The sequence below is a fragment of the Bos mutus genome, chromosome 17 (genome assembly GCF_027580195.1).
Source record: "Bos mutus isolate GX-2022 chromosome 17, NWIPB_WYAK_1.1, whole genome shotgun sequence".
In the NCBI taxonomy this organism is placed as follows: Eukaryota; Metazoa; Chordata; class Mammalia; order Artiodactyla; family Bovidae; genus Bos; species Bos mutus.
In genome coordinates this window covers 63,711,642-63,729,956 of record NC_091633.1, presented here as the reverse complement: position 1 = coordinate 63,729,956, position 18,315 = coordinate 63,711,642, and the positions used below count along the sequence as shown (strand labels likewise).

Below are 18,315 nucleotides of genomic sequence, written 5' to 3'. Positions count from 1 at the left end.
CTTCCAAGGAACAAGTGTCTTTTAATTTCATGGCTGCAGTCACCTTCTGCATTGTTTTTGGAGCCCAAGAAAGTAAAATCTCTCATTCTATGACATCCTGAATCTAGTGTTAGCCCCTGCTCCTCCTGTCAGAGGAGGATGAACAGTTAAGAAGAGTTATTTCTCTGGAATCTTGCAGATAAACTCTGATTGGGGTAAACAGATGTAGGACAATGAGGAAGGAAAAGCAAACTGAGCATAGACACCTCTTTGAAGGGCTTTTGCAATAAAGGGGGGCAAATGTATGGGCAAGAGCTAGTGGGGTCCCTAAGGGGAAGTGAGGTTTGCTTGTTTTATTTTGTAGTTTACCTTGGAAGTAATACAGTTTGTTTATATGCTGATAACATTAGATTGGAAGAGATGAGAGAGAGAGGTGATTAAAAAAAAAAGGACCAAAAACTTTGAGGGGGATTGTGGCACAGAGGTAAATAGTCCTCCTGCAAGGTAAGAGGTGCAAGAGACATGAGTTCGATCCCTGGGTTGGGAAGATCCCCAGGAGTAGGAAATGGCAACCCATGCCAGTATTCTTGCCTGGAAAATCCCATGGACAGAGGAACCTGGTGGGCACTTGCCTAATTTTTCTTCTATCTTACTTCTTTTTCTTCTTGACTGCTTCCCTTTTTCTTTGATGCTGCAGGACTCAAGCCTTGACCAATTTCCCTTCACTGGTTTTCTGCCTTGCTTCTCTTTTCTGTTCCCCTGTGTATTCTCCTGTTCCTTCAGCATCCATATACACAGCCCGGGTTGGTAATCACGCTTGCACAAAAATGAGAAGTTTAAAGAAAAGAGAGTTTTATTCAGTATCAGCATGTCACATTGGGTGATTCCAGGGCACAGGCCAGCTGTGACATGGCTTCTGAAGATCCAGGCAGTTCAAGTATCACAATTTCCTAACCTATATACTGAACCAACATCATTGAGGAAAATCAGAACTCTAATTATTACCCAGTATTTCTGACTTACTGACAGCAAGACTGTCCACCCACGCTTTGTTTGATGGATGCCATGTGTTTTACAAACTTAAGAGGAGCTTTTCAGAAACATACACTTTGATATATTTTCCTTCAGATCTTTTGTGTGTTAGGATTCACATATTGCTTGGAAATCCTGTGTTTCATCAGTGAATATACACACAATACAGCAAAGAGCTAATATGAGTACCTGGTTCTGCTTTATTTTTTCAGGTAAGTGTGCATTTATCATGCAATTTCACATCCATTTTTGCATCCAATTATTAAATACCACATTTATACTTAATGAATATCAAAATAAATATAAGGGCCTAAGAAGTCTTATTATAAAGAATGTACAGGTAGTGAGCTGATTTTAATTTTAGTTATAATTTTCCAAACTGTGTATCACACCTTCTTCAGTGATGCTCACTTGTCACAAAATAGATTCATTAGAATTTCATTATCCATTACCTACCTTCTGAAGCCTACATAAATTAGCTCTAAAATAGTCAAAAGGCTTGAAGTCATGAAGAAGAGGATAAAGAAGCCACAAGACAGACTATCCCTGAACAGGGTTAGAGCTTCTCTGGTGGCTCAAATGGTAAAGAATCTGCCTGCAATGCAGAAGACCTGGGTTTGATCCCTGGCTCAGAAAAATCCCTTGGAGAAGAGAATGGCTACCCACGGCAGTATTTTGCCTGGAGAATCCCATGGACAGAGGAGGCTGGCAGGCTACAGTCCATAGGCTGCAAACAGTTGGACGTGACTGAGCGACTAACACTTTTTCACTTCACTTTTGAAGGGTTAAGGATGCTGTGTGACCTGGGTCCAGTTTAGGGGAGGGGAAACTTCTCTGTATCTGACATATCCACTCCAGTGCAATAACAAGACATCCATTGAAGGTATGGGTAACAGGAACAAAGCTAGTATTGTCTAAACTCTGTGGTCTTGAGGTCAGGAAATGGGGCGAGATGAAATATGGCCTTTCTTGGTGAGATTTCAAAAGAGTAAAAATACTTTTCATGCAACCCAGAGGTAGCCTGGTGTGTTGGTAGAGCATGGATTTCAGACACAGACCTCTTAGTCTTACACATCAACCTTGCTACTCATCAGCTGTGTGACCTTGAGCTATTTCATTAACCTCTTTATGTTTAATTTTCCTTATCTGTAAAATGAAGATAAGAATGGTACCTACTCTATAGGGTTATTATAAAGGTTAAGGAATTAATAGAGGATTTTTCAAAACTCAAGCTATTGATATTTTTGGCTAGATTAATTTTTAGTTCAGGGAGAGGGGCAATCCTGTGCATTACAGAATATTTAGCATCATCTCTGTCTTTTACCCACTAAATGATGTGATAATTGTTTTTGTTTAGTCACTAAGTCGTGTCCAACTCTTTTGCAATCCCATGTACTATAGCCCACCAGGCTACTCTGTCCATTGGGTTCCCCCAGGCAAGAATACTGGAATGAGTTGCCATGCCCTCCTCCAGGGGATCTTCCCAACCCAGGGATTGAACCAGCATCTCAGGTGGATTTTTTAACAATGAGCCACCTAGGAAGCTATCCCCTCTCAAATTAAGACAATCGAAATTATTTCCATATGTTGTCCTTGGTTGAGAATAACTTTTACCATTTGTAAAATTCATAGAGTGGTGCTCTACATACAGTAATTGCTACACAGATATTTGTCAAATAAAGCTACTAATAAACTGATAGCAACATTGCAAAAGTAAATGATAAAAATAAGACATAGGGATGCATTAGATATAAGCAACAAGTAGAAAAAATAAGGTGTTGGTCTACTTCAGTTAATGCATTTCACCCTTAAAAAAGGTAAAGGCATGATTTATGTAGAAACAATATCAGTTTAGTTCAGTCGCTCAGTCGTGTCCGACTCTTTGCGACCCCATGGAACGCAGCACACCAGGCCTTCCTGTCCATCACCAACTCCCGGAGTCCACCCAAACCCATGTCCATCAAGTTGGTGATGCCATCCACCATCTCATCCTCTGTCGTCCCCTTCTCCTCCTGCCTTCAATCTTTCCCAGCATTAGGGTCTTTTCCAATGAGTCACATCTTTGCATCAGGTGGCCAAGGTATTGGAGTTTCAGCTTCAAAATCAGTCCTACCAATGAACACCCAGGACTATCTCATATAGGATGCACTGGTTGGATCTCCTTGCAGTCCAAGGGACTCAAGAGTTTTCTCCAGCACCACAGTTCAAAAGCATTTCTCTATAGTCCAACTCTCACATCCATACATGACTACTGGAAAAACCATAGCTTTGACTAGATGGACCTTTGTTGGCAAAGTAATGACTCTGTTTTTTAATATGCTGTCTAGGTTGGTCATACTTTCTTTCCAAGGAGTAAGCGTCTTTTGATTTCATGGCTGCAATAACCATCTGCAGTGATTTTGGAGCCCAGAAAAATAAAGTCTGACACTCTTTCCACTGTTTCCCCATCTATTTGCCATGAAGTGATGGGATCAGATGCCATGATCTTCGTTTTCTGAATTTTGAGCTTTAAGACAACTTTTTCACTCTCCTCTTTCACTTTCATCAAGAGGCTCTTTAGTTCTTCTTCACTTTCTGCCATAAGGGTGGTGTCATCTCCATATCTGAGGTTATTGATATTTCTCCTGGCAATCTTGATTCCCACTTGTGCTTCTTCCAGCCCAGCATTTCTCATAATGTACTTTGCATAGAAGTTAAATAAGCAGGGTGACAATATACAGCCTTGACGTACTCCTCTTCCTATTTGGAACCAGTCTGTTGTTCCATGTCCAGTTCTAACTGTTGCTTCCTGACCTGCACATAGGTTTCTCAAGAGGCAGGTCAGGTGGTGTGGTATGCCCATCTCTTTCAGAACTTTCCACAGTTTATTGTGATTCACACAGTCAAAGGCTTTGGCATAGTCAATAAAGCAGAAATAGATGTTTTTCTGGAACTCTCTTGCTTTTTCCATGATCCAGTAGATGTTGGCAATTTGATCTCTGGTTTCACTGCCTTTTCTAAAACCAGCTTGAACATCTGGAAGTTCATGGTTCACATATTGCTGAAGCCTGGCTTGCAGATTTTTAAGCATTACTTTACTAGTGTGTGAGATGAGTGCAATTGTGTGGTAGTTTGAGCATTATTTGGCATTGCCTTTATTTGGGATTGGAATGAAAACTGACCTTTTCCAGTCCTGGGGCCACTGCTGAGTTTTCCAAATCTGCTGGCATATTGAGTGCATCACTTTCACAGCATCATCTTTTAGGATTTAAAAAAACTCAACTGGAATTCCATCACCTCCACTGGCTTTGTTCGTAGCGATGCTTTCTAAGGCCCACTTGACTTCACATTCCAGGATGTCTGGCTCTAGGTGAGTGATCACACCATCGTGATTATCTGGGTCGTGAAAATCTTTTTTGTACAGTTCTTTTGTGTATTCTTGCCACCTCTTCTTAATATCTTCTGCTTCTGTTAGCTCCCTACCATTTCTGTCCTTTATTGAGCCCATCTTTGCATGAAATATTCCCTTGGTATCTCTGATTTTCTTGAAGATATCTCTAGTCTTTCCCATTCTGTTGTTTTTCTCTATTTCTTTGCATTGATCACTGAGGAAGTCTTTCTTATCTCTCCTTGCTATTCTTTGGAACTCTGCATTCAAATGGGTGTATCTTTCCTTTTCTCCTTTGCTTTTCACTTCCCTTCTTTCTCAGCTATTTGAAAGGCCTCCTCAGACAGCCATTTTGCCTTTTTTGCATTTCTTTTTCATGGAGATGATCTTGATTCTTGTCTCCTGTATAATGTCACGAACCTCCATCCATAGTTCATCAGGCACTCTATCAGATCTAGTCCCTTAAATCTATTTCTCACTTCCACTGTATAGTCATAAGGGATTTGATTTTGGTCACACCTGAATGGTCTGCAGATGACACTATCCTTATGGCAGAAAGTGAAGAAGAACTAAACATCTTCTTGATGAGAGTGAAAAAGGAGAGTGAAAAAGTTGGCTTAAAGCTCAACATTCAGAAAACTATGATCATGGCATCTGGTCCCATCACTTCATGGCAAATAGATGGGGAAACAGTGGAAACAGTGTCAGACTTTACTTTTTTGGGCTCCAAAATCACTGCAGATGGTGACTGCAGCCATGAAATTAAAAGACGCTTACTCCTTGGAAGGAAAGTTATGACCAACCTAGATAGCATATTCAAAAGCAGAGACATTACTGTGACAACAAAGGTTTGTCTAGTCAAGGCTATGGTTTTTCCTGTGGTCATGTATGGATGTGAGAGTTGGACTGTGAAGAAAGCTGAGTGCTGAAGAATTGATGCTTTTAAACTGTGGTGTTGGACAAGACTCTTGAGAGTCCCTTGGACTGCAAGGAGATCAACCCTGGGTGTTCGTTGGAAGGAATGATGCTAAAGCTGAAACTCCAGTACTTTGGCCACCTCCTGTGAAGAGTTGTCTCATTGGAAAAGACTCTGATGCTGGGAGGGATTGGGATCAGGAGGAAAAGGGGACGACAGAGGATGAGATGGCTGGATAGCATCACCGACTCGATGAACGTGAGTTTGGGTGAACTCTGGGAGTTGGTGATGCATAGGGAGGCCTGGCGTGCTGCGATTCATGGGGTCACAAAGAGTTGGACATGACTGAGCAACTATCTGATCTGATCTGAATGGTCTAGTGGTTTTCTCCACTTTCTTAAATTTCAGTCTGAATTTTGCATAAAGGAATTCATGATCTGAGCTACAGTCAACTCCCAGTCTTGTTTTTGCTGACTGTATAGAGCTTCTTCATCTTGGCTGCAAAGAATATAGTCAATCTGATTTTGGTGTCGACCATCTGGTGATGCCCATGTGTAGAGTCTCTCTTATGTTGTTGGAAGAGGGTGTTTGCTATGACCAGTGCGTTCTCTTGGCCTTTGCCCTGCTTCATTGCATACTCCAAGGCCAAATTTGCATGTTACTCCAGGTGTTTCTTGACTTCCTCTTTTGCTTTCCAGTCCCCTACAATGAAAAGGACATCTTATTTGGGTGTTAGTTCTAGAATGTCTTGTAGGTCTTCATAGAACTGTTCAGCTTCTTCAGCATTACTGGTTGGGTCATAGACTTGGATTACTTTGATATTGAATGGTTTGTCTTGGAAACGAACAGATATCATTCTGTCGTTTTTGAGATTGCATCCAAGTACTGCATTTCAGACTCTTTTGTTGACTATGTTGGCTACTCCATTTCTTCTTAGGGATTCCTGCCCACAGTAGTAGATATAATGGTCATCTGAGTTAAATCCACCCATTCCAGTCCATCTTAGTTCACTGATTCCTAGAATGTCGATGTTCACTCTTGCCATCTCCTGTTTGACCACTTCCAACTTGCCTTTATTCATGGACCTAACATTCCAGGTTCCTATGCAATATTGCTCTTTACAGCATCGAATCTTGCTTCTATCACCAGTCACATCCACAACTGGGTGTTGTTTTTGCTTTGGCTCCATCCCTTCATTCTTTCTGAAGTTATCTCTCCACTGATTTCCAGTAGCATATTGGGCACCTACCAACCTTGGGAGTTCATCTTTCAGTGTCCTATCTTTTTGCCTTTTCATACTGTTCATGGGGTTCTCAAGGCACGAATACTGAAGTGGTTTGCCATTCCCTTCTCCAGTGGACCACATTCTGTCAGACCTCTCCACCATAACCCATCCATCTTGGGTGGCCCCATATGGCATGGCTTAGTTTCATTGAGTTTCATTGAGTGGATGTTTTCCACGTGATTAGATTGGCTAGTTGTCTGTGATTGTATTTCAGTATGTCTGCCCTCTGATCCCCTCTCTCAGTGCTACCGTCTTACTTGGGTTTTACTTACCTTGGAAGCGGGGTCTCTCTTCACGGCTGCTCCAGCAAAGCGCAGCCGCTGCTCCTTACCTCTGGTGCGGGGTAGCTCCTCTCAGGCCACCATCCTGACCTTGGGCGCTGGGTAGCTCCTCTCAGCCGCACTCCTGCACTGTCGCAGGCACTGCGCCGCGCTCGTGCACTGGCTACGGGTCAATCTCTCAAACCTATGACTGCTATTAGCATTGGCGCTTCTCTTAAACTCACCACAGTCCTTGGTTCATTTCTTCTACACTCCTTCCCCTCCATCTAGGTGCCTACCTGCTGTATCATCCACTCAACAGCTCACTCTTTGAATAAATTGCACTTCGTCTCCTGTGTAAGGTCACTTTGTCCCACTCTTTGTAAGTAAGTGTAGAATCTCCAAATCTAGTGTCTCAGGGGCAAAGAAGCTCACTAGAATGGCAGAAGTAGGGACAGGGTGGACCGTGGGAATCTGAAAAGGCATGCCCATCAGAAGGGACCACGGTTGAGCTCCAGCCCCTAGTAACATGGGAGATATGGACTCTGAATCCAGGTCTTCTCCCTAGAACCTAGTGAACTTGTGGGACACAACTTCATAGTGCATAGAGCAAGGAACTGAGGATTTCCAATATTCTTTTTTCATTGACTTTTCAGAGAATTATAGACTTGACACCAATGTGTTTTGAAACTTCGAAGCAACTGTGTGGGAAAAAGATAATTCTAGAACTGTTTCCCATATACCCATGTAGTCATGAGAAAATAACTTAGAATTAAGTGACACTTAATTAATGCTTAAAACCTAAAACTCGGTGAAACCAAGGTATTGACATGCAGTGACACATGGCTTGCTTTGATACAATCAACTTTTTTTTTTTAATTTTAGTTTATTTTTAAACTTTACATAATTGTATTAGTTTTGCCAAACATCAAAATGAATCCGCCACAGGTATACACGTGCTCCCCATCCTGAACCCTCCTCCCTCCTCCCCCCCACACCATCCCTCTCGGTCGTCCCAGTGCACTAGCCCCAAGCATCCAGTATCGTGCATCGAACCTGGACTGGCTACTTGTTTCATACATGATATTTTACATGTTTAAATGCCATTCTCCCATATCTTTCCATCTTCTCCCTCTCCCACAGATTCCATAAGATTGTTCTATACATCAGTGTCTCTTTTGCTGTCTCGTACACAGGGTTATTGTTACCATATTTCTAAATTCCATATATATGTGTTAGTATACTGCATTGGTGTTTTTCTTTCTGGCTTACTTCACTCTGTACAATAGGCTCCAGTTTCATCCACCTCATTAGAACTGCTTCAAATGTATTCTTTTTAATGGCTGATTAATACTCCATTGTGTATATGTACCACAGCTTTCTTATCCATTCATCTGCTGATGGGCATCTAGGTTGCTTCCATGTCCTGGCTATTATAAACAGTGCTGTGATGAACATTGGGGTACACGTGTCTCTTTCCCTTCTGGTTTCCTCAGTGTGTATGCCCAGCAGTGGGATTGCTGGATCATAAGGCAGTTCTATTTCCAGTTTTTTAAGGAATCTCCACACTGTTCTCCATAGTGGCTGTACTAGTTTGCATTCCCACCAACAGTGTAAGAGGGTTCCCTTTTCTCCACACCCTCTCCAGCATTTATTATTTGTAGACTTTTGGATCGCAGCCATTCTGACTGGTGTGAAATGGTACCTCATAGTGGTTTTGATTTGCATTTCTCTGATAATGAGAGATGTTGAGCATCTTTTCATGTGTTTGTTAGCCATCTGTATGTCTTCTTTGGAGAAATGTCTATTTAGTTCTTTAGCCCATTTTCTGATTGGGTCATTTATTTTTCTGGAATTGAGCTGTAGGAGTTGCTTGTATATTTTTGAGATTAGTTGTTTGTCAGTTGCTTCATTTGCTATTATTTTCTCCCATTCTGAAGGCTGTCTTTTCACCTTGCTAATAGTTTCCTTTGATGTGCAGAAGCTTTTAAGGTTAATTAGGTCCCATTTGTTTGTTTTTGCTTTTATTTCCAATATTCTGGGAGGTGGGTCATAGAGGATCCTGCTGTGATGTATGTCAGAGAGTGTTTTGCCTATGTTCTCCTCTAGGAGTTTTATAGTTTATGGTCTTACGCTGAGATCTTTAATCCATTTTGAGTTTATTTTTGTGTAAGGTGTTAGAAAGTGTTCTAGTTCCATTCTTTTACAAGTGGTTGACCAGATTTCCCAGCACCACTTGTTAAAGAGATTGTCTTTAATCCATTGTATATTCTTGCCTCCTTTGTCAAAGATAAGGTGTCCATATGTGCGTGGATTTATCTCTGGGCTTTCTATTTTGTTCCATTGATCTATATTTCTGTCTTTGTGCCAGTACCATACTGTCTTGATAACTGTGGCTTTGTAGTAGAGCCTGAAGTCAGGTAGGTTGATTCCTCCAGTTCCATTCTTCTTTCTCAAGATCGCTTTGGCTATTTGAGGTTTTTTGTATTTCCATACAAATTGTGAAATTATTTGTTCTAGCTCTGTGAAGAATATTGTTGGTAGCTTGATAGGGATTGCATTGAATCTATAAATTGCTTTGGGTAGTATACTCATTTTCACTATATTGATTCTTCCAATCCATGAACATGGTATATTTCTCCATTATTGGTGTCCTATTTGATTTCTTTCACCAGTGTTTTATAGTTTTCTATATATAGGTCTTTAGTTTCTTTAGGTAGATATATTCCTAAGTATTTTATTCTTTCTGTTGCAATGGTGAATGGAATTGTTTCCTTAATTTCTCTTTCTGTTTTCTCATTATTAGTGTATAGGAATGCAAGGGATTTCTGTGTGTTGATTTTATATCCTGCAACTTTACTATAGTCATTGATTCGTTCTAGTAATTTTCTGGTGGAGTCTTTAGGGTTTTCTATGTAGAGGATCATGTCATCTGCAAATAGTGAGAGTTTTACTTCTTCTTTTCCAATTTAGATTCCTTTTATTTCTTTTTCTGCTCTGATTGCTGTGGCCAAAACTTCCAAAACTATGTTGAATAGTAATGGTGAAAGTGGGCACCCTTGTCTTGTTCCTGACTTTAGAGGAAATGCTTTCAATTTTTCACCATTGAGGATAATGTTTGCTGTGGGTTTGTCATAAATAGCTTTTATTATGTTGAGGTATGTTCCTTCTATTCCTGCTTTCTGGAGAGTTTTTATCATAAATGGGTGTTGAATTTTGTCAAAGGCTTTCTCTGCATCTATTGAGATAATCGTATGGTTTTTATTTTTCAATTTGTTAATGTGGTGTATTACATTGATTGCTTTGTGGATATTGAAGAATCCTTGCATCCCTGGGATAAAGCCCACTTGGTCATGGTGTATGATCTTTTTAATGTGTTGTTGGATTCTGATTGCTAGAATTTTGTTAAGGATTTTTGCATCTATGTTCATCAGTGATATTGGCCTGTAGTTTTCTTTTTTTGTTGGATCTTTGTCAGGTTTTGGTATTAGGGTGATGGTGGCTTCATAGAATGAGCTTGGAAGTTTACCCTCCTCTGCAATTTTCTGGAAGAGTTTGAGCAGGATAGGTGTTAGCTCTTCTCTAAATTTTTGGTAGAATTCAGCTGTGAAGCCATCTGGACCTGGGCTTTTGTTTGCTGGAAGATTTTTTATTACAGTTTCAATTTTTGTGCCTGTGATGGGTCTGTTAAGATTTTCTATTTCTTCCTGGTCGAGTTTTGGAAAGTTGTACTTTTCTAAGAATTTGTCCATTTCTTCCACGTTGTCCATTTTATTGGCATATATTTGTTGATAAACCAATATTTTTACTTTGGATTTGGGGGAAGACACTTTGATTTAGAAATTACATTACACTACACTACAGAATTAGAAATTAAACTACACTACAGAATTTTAAATAACAAAGGTATAGCTTGCATAATAGTCTTTCACTAGAAGGAGCTCCATTAATTTTGACTAGATTGATAGTAACTAATTGTGCAGAACTGATTGTTAAATAAAGCCAAAACAAGCAATTCAGTTACACTGTGGCTGATTAGGCTTTGTCATTCATACATGATCTCAGTCAGTAACTCTGGCCAGGCATTCTCCACTTGCCACCAAGCAATTCCATAACCTTGTAATTGTCTTGTTCCATGCACCTCAGTCTCAAAGAGAGAATAAGATAATCTCCATTATTTTGATAATATTTATTAAGCATATCAGTTCAGTTCAGTTCAATCACTCAGTCATGTCAGACTCTTTGGGACCCCACGAATCTCAGCATGCCAGGCCTCCCTGTCCATCACCAACTCCCGGAGTTCACTCAGACTCACGTCCATCGAGTCAGTGATGCTACCCAGCCATCTCATCCTCTGTCGTCCCCTTCTCCTCCTACCCCCAATCCCTCCCAGCATTAGAGTCTTTTCCAATGAGTCAACTCTTTGCGTGAGGTGGCCAAAGTACTGGAGTTTCAGCTTTAGCATCATTCTTTCCAAAGAACACCCAGGACTGATCTCCTTTAGGATGGACTGGTTGGATCTCCTTGCAGTCCAAGGGACTCTCAAGAGTCTTCTCTAACACCACAGTTCAAAAGCATCAATTTTTCGGCGCTCAGCTTTCTTCACATACTAGAGGCCACACATTGTACTATATACTTCATGTATATTATCATTTTTAAATCTCACAACTTGTGAGATAGACATTATAATTTAATAACCTAGACTGGTTCCAAATAGGAAAAGGACTACATCAAGGCTGTATATTGTCACCCTGCTTATTTAACTTCTATGCAGAGTACATCATGAGAAACGCTGGGCTGGAAGAAGCACAAGCTGGAATCAAGATTGCCGGGAGAAATATCAATAACCTCAGATATGTAGATGACACCACCCTTATGGCAGAAAGTGAAGAAGAACTAAAGAGCCTCTTGATGAAAGTGAAAGAGAAGAGTGAAAAAGTTGGCTTAAAGCTCAACATTCAGAAAACTATGATCATGGCATCTGGTCCCATTACTTCATGGCAAATAGATGGAGAAACAGTGGAAACAGTGTCAGACTTTATTTTTCTGGGCTCCCAAATCACTGCAGATGGTGACTGCAGCTATGAAATTAAAAGACGCTTACTCCTTGGAAGGAAAGTTATGACCAACGTAGATAGAATATTCAAAAACAGAGACATTACTTTGCCAAAAAAGGTCCGTCTAGTCAAGGCTATGGTTTTTCCTGTGGTCATGTATGGATGTGAGAGTTGGACTGTGAAGAAAGCTGAGCACCAAAGAATTGATGCTTTAGAACTGTGGTGTTGGAGAAGACTCTTGAGAGTCCCTTGGACTGCAAGGAGATCCAACCAGTCCATTCTAAACGAGATCAGCCCTGGGTGTTCGTTGGAAGGAATGATGCTAAAGCTGAAACTCCAGTACTTTGGCCACCTGATGCGAAGAGTTGACTCATTGGAAAAGACTCTGATGCTGGGCCGGATTGAGGGCAGGAGGAGAAGGGGACGACAGAGGATGAGATGGCTGGATGGCATCATCAACCTGATGGACGTGAGTTTGAGTGAACTCCGGGAGTTGGTGATGGATAGGGAGGCCTGGCATGCTGCAATTCAAGGGGTCACAAAGAGTCAGACATGACTGAGCAACTGAACTGAACTGAACTGAAGGGAAAAAAAATCTGAAAAGCATAGATACATATATATGTATCACTGAATCATTTTGCTGTATATTTGAAACTAGCACTACTTTGTAAATCAACTATACCTCAATAAAAGATAATCAATTAATTAAAAAATTTTACAAGTAAGGAAATTTAAGCTTAGAGAGGTTAATTATCTTGCCCCGTGCTATCTTCTGCTAAGTTATGGGAATTATTTTTAAGTCAAAATGTTTTCTACTATACAAAACAGAATTTCTACTTAAAGTTAGAGTAAATACAATGATGGAATATTCGTAAAAAAAGAGAAAAGATGAAATGCTAGGTGTATGTATGTTTACATATATTTAATTTATATATACATATTTATTTGTGGGCTACATAAAGGCAAACACATAGGTCTTCCCTGATGGTCCAGTGGTTTAGAATTCCACTTTCCAATGCAGGAGGTGAGGGTTTGAGCTCTGGTGGGGGTGCTGGGATCCCATAGGCCTTGCAGCCAAAACACAAAAACATAAAAACAAAAACAATATTGTAACAAAATTCAATAAAGACTTAAAAAAATGGTCCACATTAAAAAAACAGAAAAAGCTAAAATAGAAAAAAAAAAAAAAGCCAACCTGTGACGATTGAACAGAAAAGTTCAGAGTTACTACCATCATATAAAATAGATAGACAGAACACGATAATAACATCTAACTCCATCCAGGAACAGGAAGTCCAGAAGTAAACAAAATAGAAGCCTCGGCTCATAGAACTTATGTTTTAATGAGGGAGCAAAGCAGTGCCAGAAAAATTAAAGAAGAGGGTATAAACTTATGGAGGCTAAAGTCAATCCTTCAGTCAAATTTTCTAAGACTATAGCCAGTTTAAGGAAGGATCCGACTGGATGCTGAAATTAGAACCAGGCTTTATTTGTAGTTTAACCTAAACAAAGTAAGTGTTTAATCGCTCAGTCATGTCTGACTCTTTGTGATTATGATACTATGAACTGTAATCCGCCAGGCTCCTCTGTTCATGGGATATTTTAGGCAAGAATACTGGAGTGGGTAGCCATTCCCTTCTGCAGGAGACCTTCCTGACCCAGGGATCAAACCAGCCTCTCCTATTTCTCCTGTATTGCAGGTGGATTTTTTACCTGCTGAGCCATGCGGGAAGCCCTTCCACAGTTATTTCTCAGTGATTTAATATTTGGTAAAGATTCATTCTATTATTTTTATAAATCAGTGCTTAAATAATGAGACAACTGAAAATTTCTCTTAGGATTCTGGTACACAGAATTAACACATTAGATTTAGAAGTACTCCTTACCTTATAGCACTTTAGCAAGAATCAATATCTTCTAAAGGCTAAAGGAAAAGTAAAAACATAGATGCAAATATAGATATAATTGCAACAAAAGGGAGTAAAAGGGAAAATACATAGACATACAAACATATTTAGTTGGTTTATGGGCAAAGAATAGTTCCCAGCTTATACAGAAACAACACAAATTGGAGTGTCCTCAGTCTATGATTTTGAAAACTGATGGTCCTCTGTAAGGCTTCTACTTGATTCTATTTTAAACTTTATGGACTTCTTAACCTCCCTATGGTGACATATGATTGCCAGTGGAATGGTGCCCACTAGAACAAAAGAAAGTGACACAATCACTTCTATCCATCTCAATAATCTGGTTACTTTCAAACCTAATTATGAGCACCTAAATGTCAGCTCTGTCATTTCAGTTCATTGTAATTACTGTTCATAGGTTCATTTTTGTAAAGAGAAAGGGAAGAGAAAATGAATTGTGGGTTCCTGGTAGTCTATGGGAGGAAAGACATGTAAAGCTTTATGAATATTCATGAGTTGAGTTTGACCAATTGAAATTCTTTACTTTCTGAAATTGGGTTAAAATATACCCTTTTAAAGAATATACCTAATACTCTGGGTCCTATGGGTTTTTGAAAGAAAAAAGTGAAAGCAATTTGAAGTAATGAATACACTATAAATGACCCTCCTTTTAGGTATATTTGGTTTTAAAATTTGAGTCCTTGATTCAAGGGAGTGTATCAATAAAAAATGTCAATAGAAAACAAACTTATGATTACCAAAGGGGAAAGGGAAGTAGGGGGAAGGATAAATTAAGAGTTTGGGAGTAACATATGCTCACTATTGTATATAAAATAGATAACCAAAAATAACCTACTATATAGCACAAGGAACTCAACTTAATATTTTGTAATAATATATACAAATCTGAAAAGGAATATATATATATATGTATATATATTTTGTACACCCTTGTACTACTGAAACTAACATGCTTAAATCAACTGTACTTCAATAAAAAGTAAGCAAATTTTTAAAAAGAATAAACACAGACAAAAACATTCCATTCTTGCCTTCAAGCACATTTCAGTGCATAATTTTATTGGAGATTCAACCAACAGCTTTGCCGAGTGATTTTAAATCTTGGTACATTTAGTCAGTGATCTGGGTGCTAGCAGACAGACCAAAACTTATAACACTGCCCTGCAGTTTATCAAAGGGGCACTGGAGGAAACTGCCTGAGATCTTGGGGAAGGACAGGAAATTAAAAACCAAAAGGGAGCTGGAGAAATAGATATGGATAGAAAATATGGTGAAGCTATAGGAGACTTGTGTTGCTAACTCTACTCCCCAAAGTTAACAACATTTCAATGGTATTGAAAAGCACATCTATTGCCTATAAGGTGAAGCATTATGATCATGCCCATTATCCATAAATAAACCTTTTTGTTTTAGGATTTATCTATCTTTGCCTATGAGATGGGGACAGGGACCACATCTTCTTCATCTTCATCTTTTGAGTGTTTATCTGTAAGTGCTTAATATGTGTTAGTTTAAAGAATGAGTTAACGGCCATATGTCTTCTGCCCTTTGCATGGAGTACTGAGAAAACACTGGAGCATGGCTTCCTAAGTCATAGACAAACCATCAGCCTCCCAGCCCACACTAAAGACAGTCATTTCCCAAGGTGCCTCCTTCCATCTTCAGAAGTATTCTTTGGAAGGTATCTGAGAAAAAAAAAAACCCTCAAGAGTTGCATTGGAGGGTCACATTATGAAGAAATGAAGGAGGAACAATCTGTTTTAGACCCAACTAGACAATATAGTCAAAATTGAGTTCAAAGAAATACACACATCGACAGGGATTCTGCTTTAGAAGAATGTAATTTATTGGTCTTTGTCCATCTGACTGGGCCTCTACAGAGATCCTTGCATCCAATATCTTGTCTCTTTGTGACTCCTGCCACTAGTTTTCAAAACTACCACAAAACACAAATGTAGGTCAAATGTATCTACAAGTTTATGCATAGGCCATCAAAGTCCAGAAAGTGTAGATAAGTCACAATCGAGGACAAACTGAGATCATACTTGAATAGTAGAAGACATCAAATCTGACCATGACTCATCATGAAAAAAGGGGAGAAAAGAGAGTGAGGGTAGCTCTGACCTCAGAGCCAGCTGTCAGTGAACAAGGAAACCCAGGCAAAATTCCTTGAATCATGGGTTCCTCTGATGGAATTTTTTCTCCCACAGATGCACTTTCTTGAATATTAAAAAGGAATCTGTTTCTCATGGCAGAATTGAAGTGATCTCTGGCACCCTCTATATCACAGTATCAATGTAAGCAATAAGGTAGACTAAAGCACTCGCTCAGATGTACATGACAAAATTAAGTGCAGTTATTTCTACCACTTTAATCACTGAAATATAGGAACAACATTAGAGTCCCAACACAAAAGTTAAAATTTGAGAATCATAGCATGTAAGGCTAGAGTTAAGGTTTATGATAAATTTCTTTCATGCCTACCACTTTATTTTCATTAAGTTCACTCTCTGTATCATTGAGAGGAGGGAAAAAAAAGCTTAATTCAAGTGAGTTGAACATGATGCCAATATATTATGTTGGTGCAAATGTAATTGCCATTTTGGACTGTGAATTTTAAATCATTTTGAGTAGGCTCAAACACATCTTTATTAATCAAAATAGGAAACTTTACAATCAACACATTTTTGCCAATGAGGAATAAGTTTGATAAACAAACTTATTTTTGTTTATGATTTGGGAATCAAACTTTTGGAAAGCATTTTTTGTCTCCTGCTGTTTGTGGAAGCACTTTCCCTGCAAAATGTTGTCGAGATGCTTGAAGAAGTGGTAGGTAGCTGGCCAGAGGTCAGGTGAATATGATGGATGAGGCAAAACTTCGTGGCCCAATTTGGTCAACTTTTGAAGCACTGGCTGTGCAAAGTGAAGTTGGACCTTGTCATGGAGAAGAATTGGGTCCAATCTGTTAACCAATGCTGGTTTCAGGCATTGCAATTTTTGGTGCTTCTCATTGCTTTGTTGAGCATACTTCTCAGGTGTGATGATTTCATAGGGATTCAAAAAGCTGTAGCAGATCAGACAGGCTGCAGACCACCAAATAATGATCATGACCTTTCTTCAGTACAAGTTTGGCTTTGGGACATGCTTTGGAGTTTTTCTCAGCCCAACCATTAAGCTGATCATTGCCATTTGTATAAAACCCACTCTTTGTCACACATGACAATATGACTGAGAAATTGATTGCTGTTGTTGTGCAGAATAAGAGAAGATGACTTCCAAATGATGATTTTTTGATTTTTGGTCAGCTCCTGAGGTACCCACTTATAAAGCTTTTCCATCTTTTCAATTTTCTTCAAATGCTGAATGACCATTGAATGGTCAACACTGAGTCCTTCATCAACTTCTCTTGTAATTGTAAGAGGATCCAGCTTCGATGATCCTCTCAATTGGTTTTTGTCAACTTCCGATGGCCGACCCCTACACTCCTCATCTTCAAGGCTCTTATCTCCTTTGCAAAACTTCTCAAACCACCACTGCACTCTACATTTAGCAGTTAGCAGTTCCTGAGCCAAATGCATTGTTGATGTTGCAAGTTGTCTCCACTGCTTTACAACCCATTATGAACTCAACTAAGAAAATCGCTTGAATTTGCTTTTTATCTAACATCATTTCCATAGTCTAAAATAAATATAAAATAAACAGCAAGTAATGTCATTAACCAAAATAACATAAACAGAGAAATGTGCATTAAAATAATGTATAACCTTACCACATTTATATAAGAATATGTTCCAATATCAAATGGCAAACGTCAATATGCTAAACCGCAATTAGTTTTGCACCAACCAAATAGACTCCAGCTTTTGGGCAAAGAAATGGTCTATAGAGAGGCAAATTTTTAACGTTCTATAAATGAAGTGGCCTATACCTTCCAAATACACCATACCTGGCTTCCTAAATGATATCACTTAGATACATTTTTTGGATGCATCAAGAAATCTTCCCATGAGTAAGCCTTAAAGTGAAGAAGTGAAGTCACTCGGTCATGTCCGACTCTTTGGGACCCCATGGACTGTAGCCTACCAGGCTCCTCAGTCCATAGCATTTTCCAGGCAAGAGTACTGGGGTGGGTTGCCATTTCCTTTTCCAGGGGATCTTCCCAACCCAGGGATCGAACCTGGGTCTTCTGCGTTGCAGGCAGACGCTTTGCCATCTAAGCCACCAGGGAAGCCCCATGAGTAAGCCTTACAGAATATTAAATAGAAAGATGGCTGTTCTAAGGTGGACTTTGAGACATAATCATTGCAGAGATGAAGAGATGCAGGATGCAGCACTCCTGAGAGTCGCAGCAAGACCCTTAAGTACCTCTTCTGTGAACTCATGGAGCAGGAAAGCTCTGGGCAGGGAGAGAGATTGCCCCACAAAGATAAAAGAAATGCAACACAATGGAGAAAGGGAGATACCTACAGAAAGACAACAGAAACTGGGGAA

At 39.5% G+C, this 18,315-nt stretch overlaps 1 protein-coding gene and 1 non-coding gene across 2 annotated transcripts in view; one reads left to right on the top strand and one right to left on the bottom strand.

Moving 5' to 3' along the window:
- The window catches only part of LOC138991423 (IQ domain-containing protein M-like), a 374,912-nt gene extending 367,946 nt beyond the window's left edge, over nt 1-6,966 (top strand). The window contains 1 exon segment of the mRNA XM_070385578.1: nt 6,823-6,966. Within this exon segment, the coding sequence (XP_070241679.1) occupies nt 6,823-6,966 (144 nt within the window).
- An 11,014-nt stretch (nt 6,967-17,980) lies between these two features.
- On the bottom strand, nt 17,981-18,052 carry TRNAC-GCA (transfer RNA cysteine (anticodon GCA)). The gene has a single exon. It is a non-coding gene; the product is annotated as a tRNA-Cys (tRNA).
- Nucleotides 18,053-18,315: the final 263 nt, after the last annotated feature.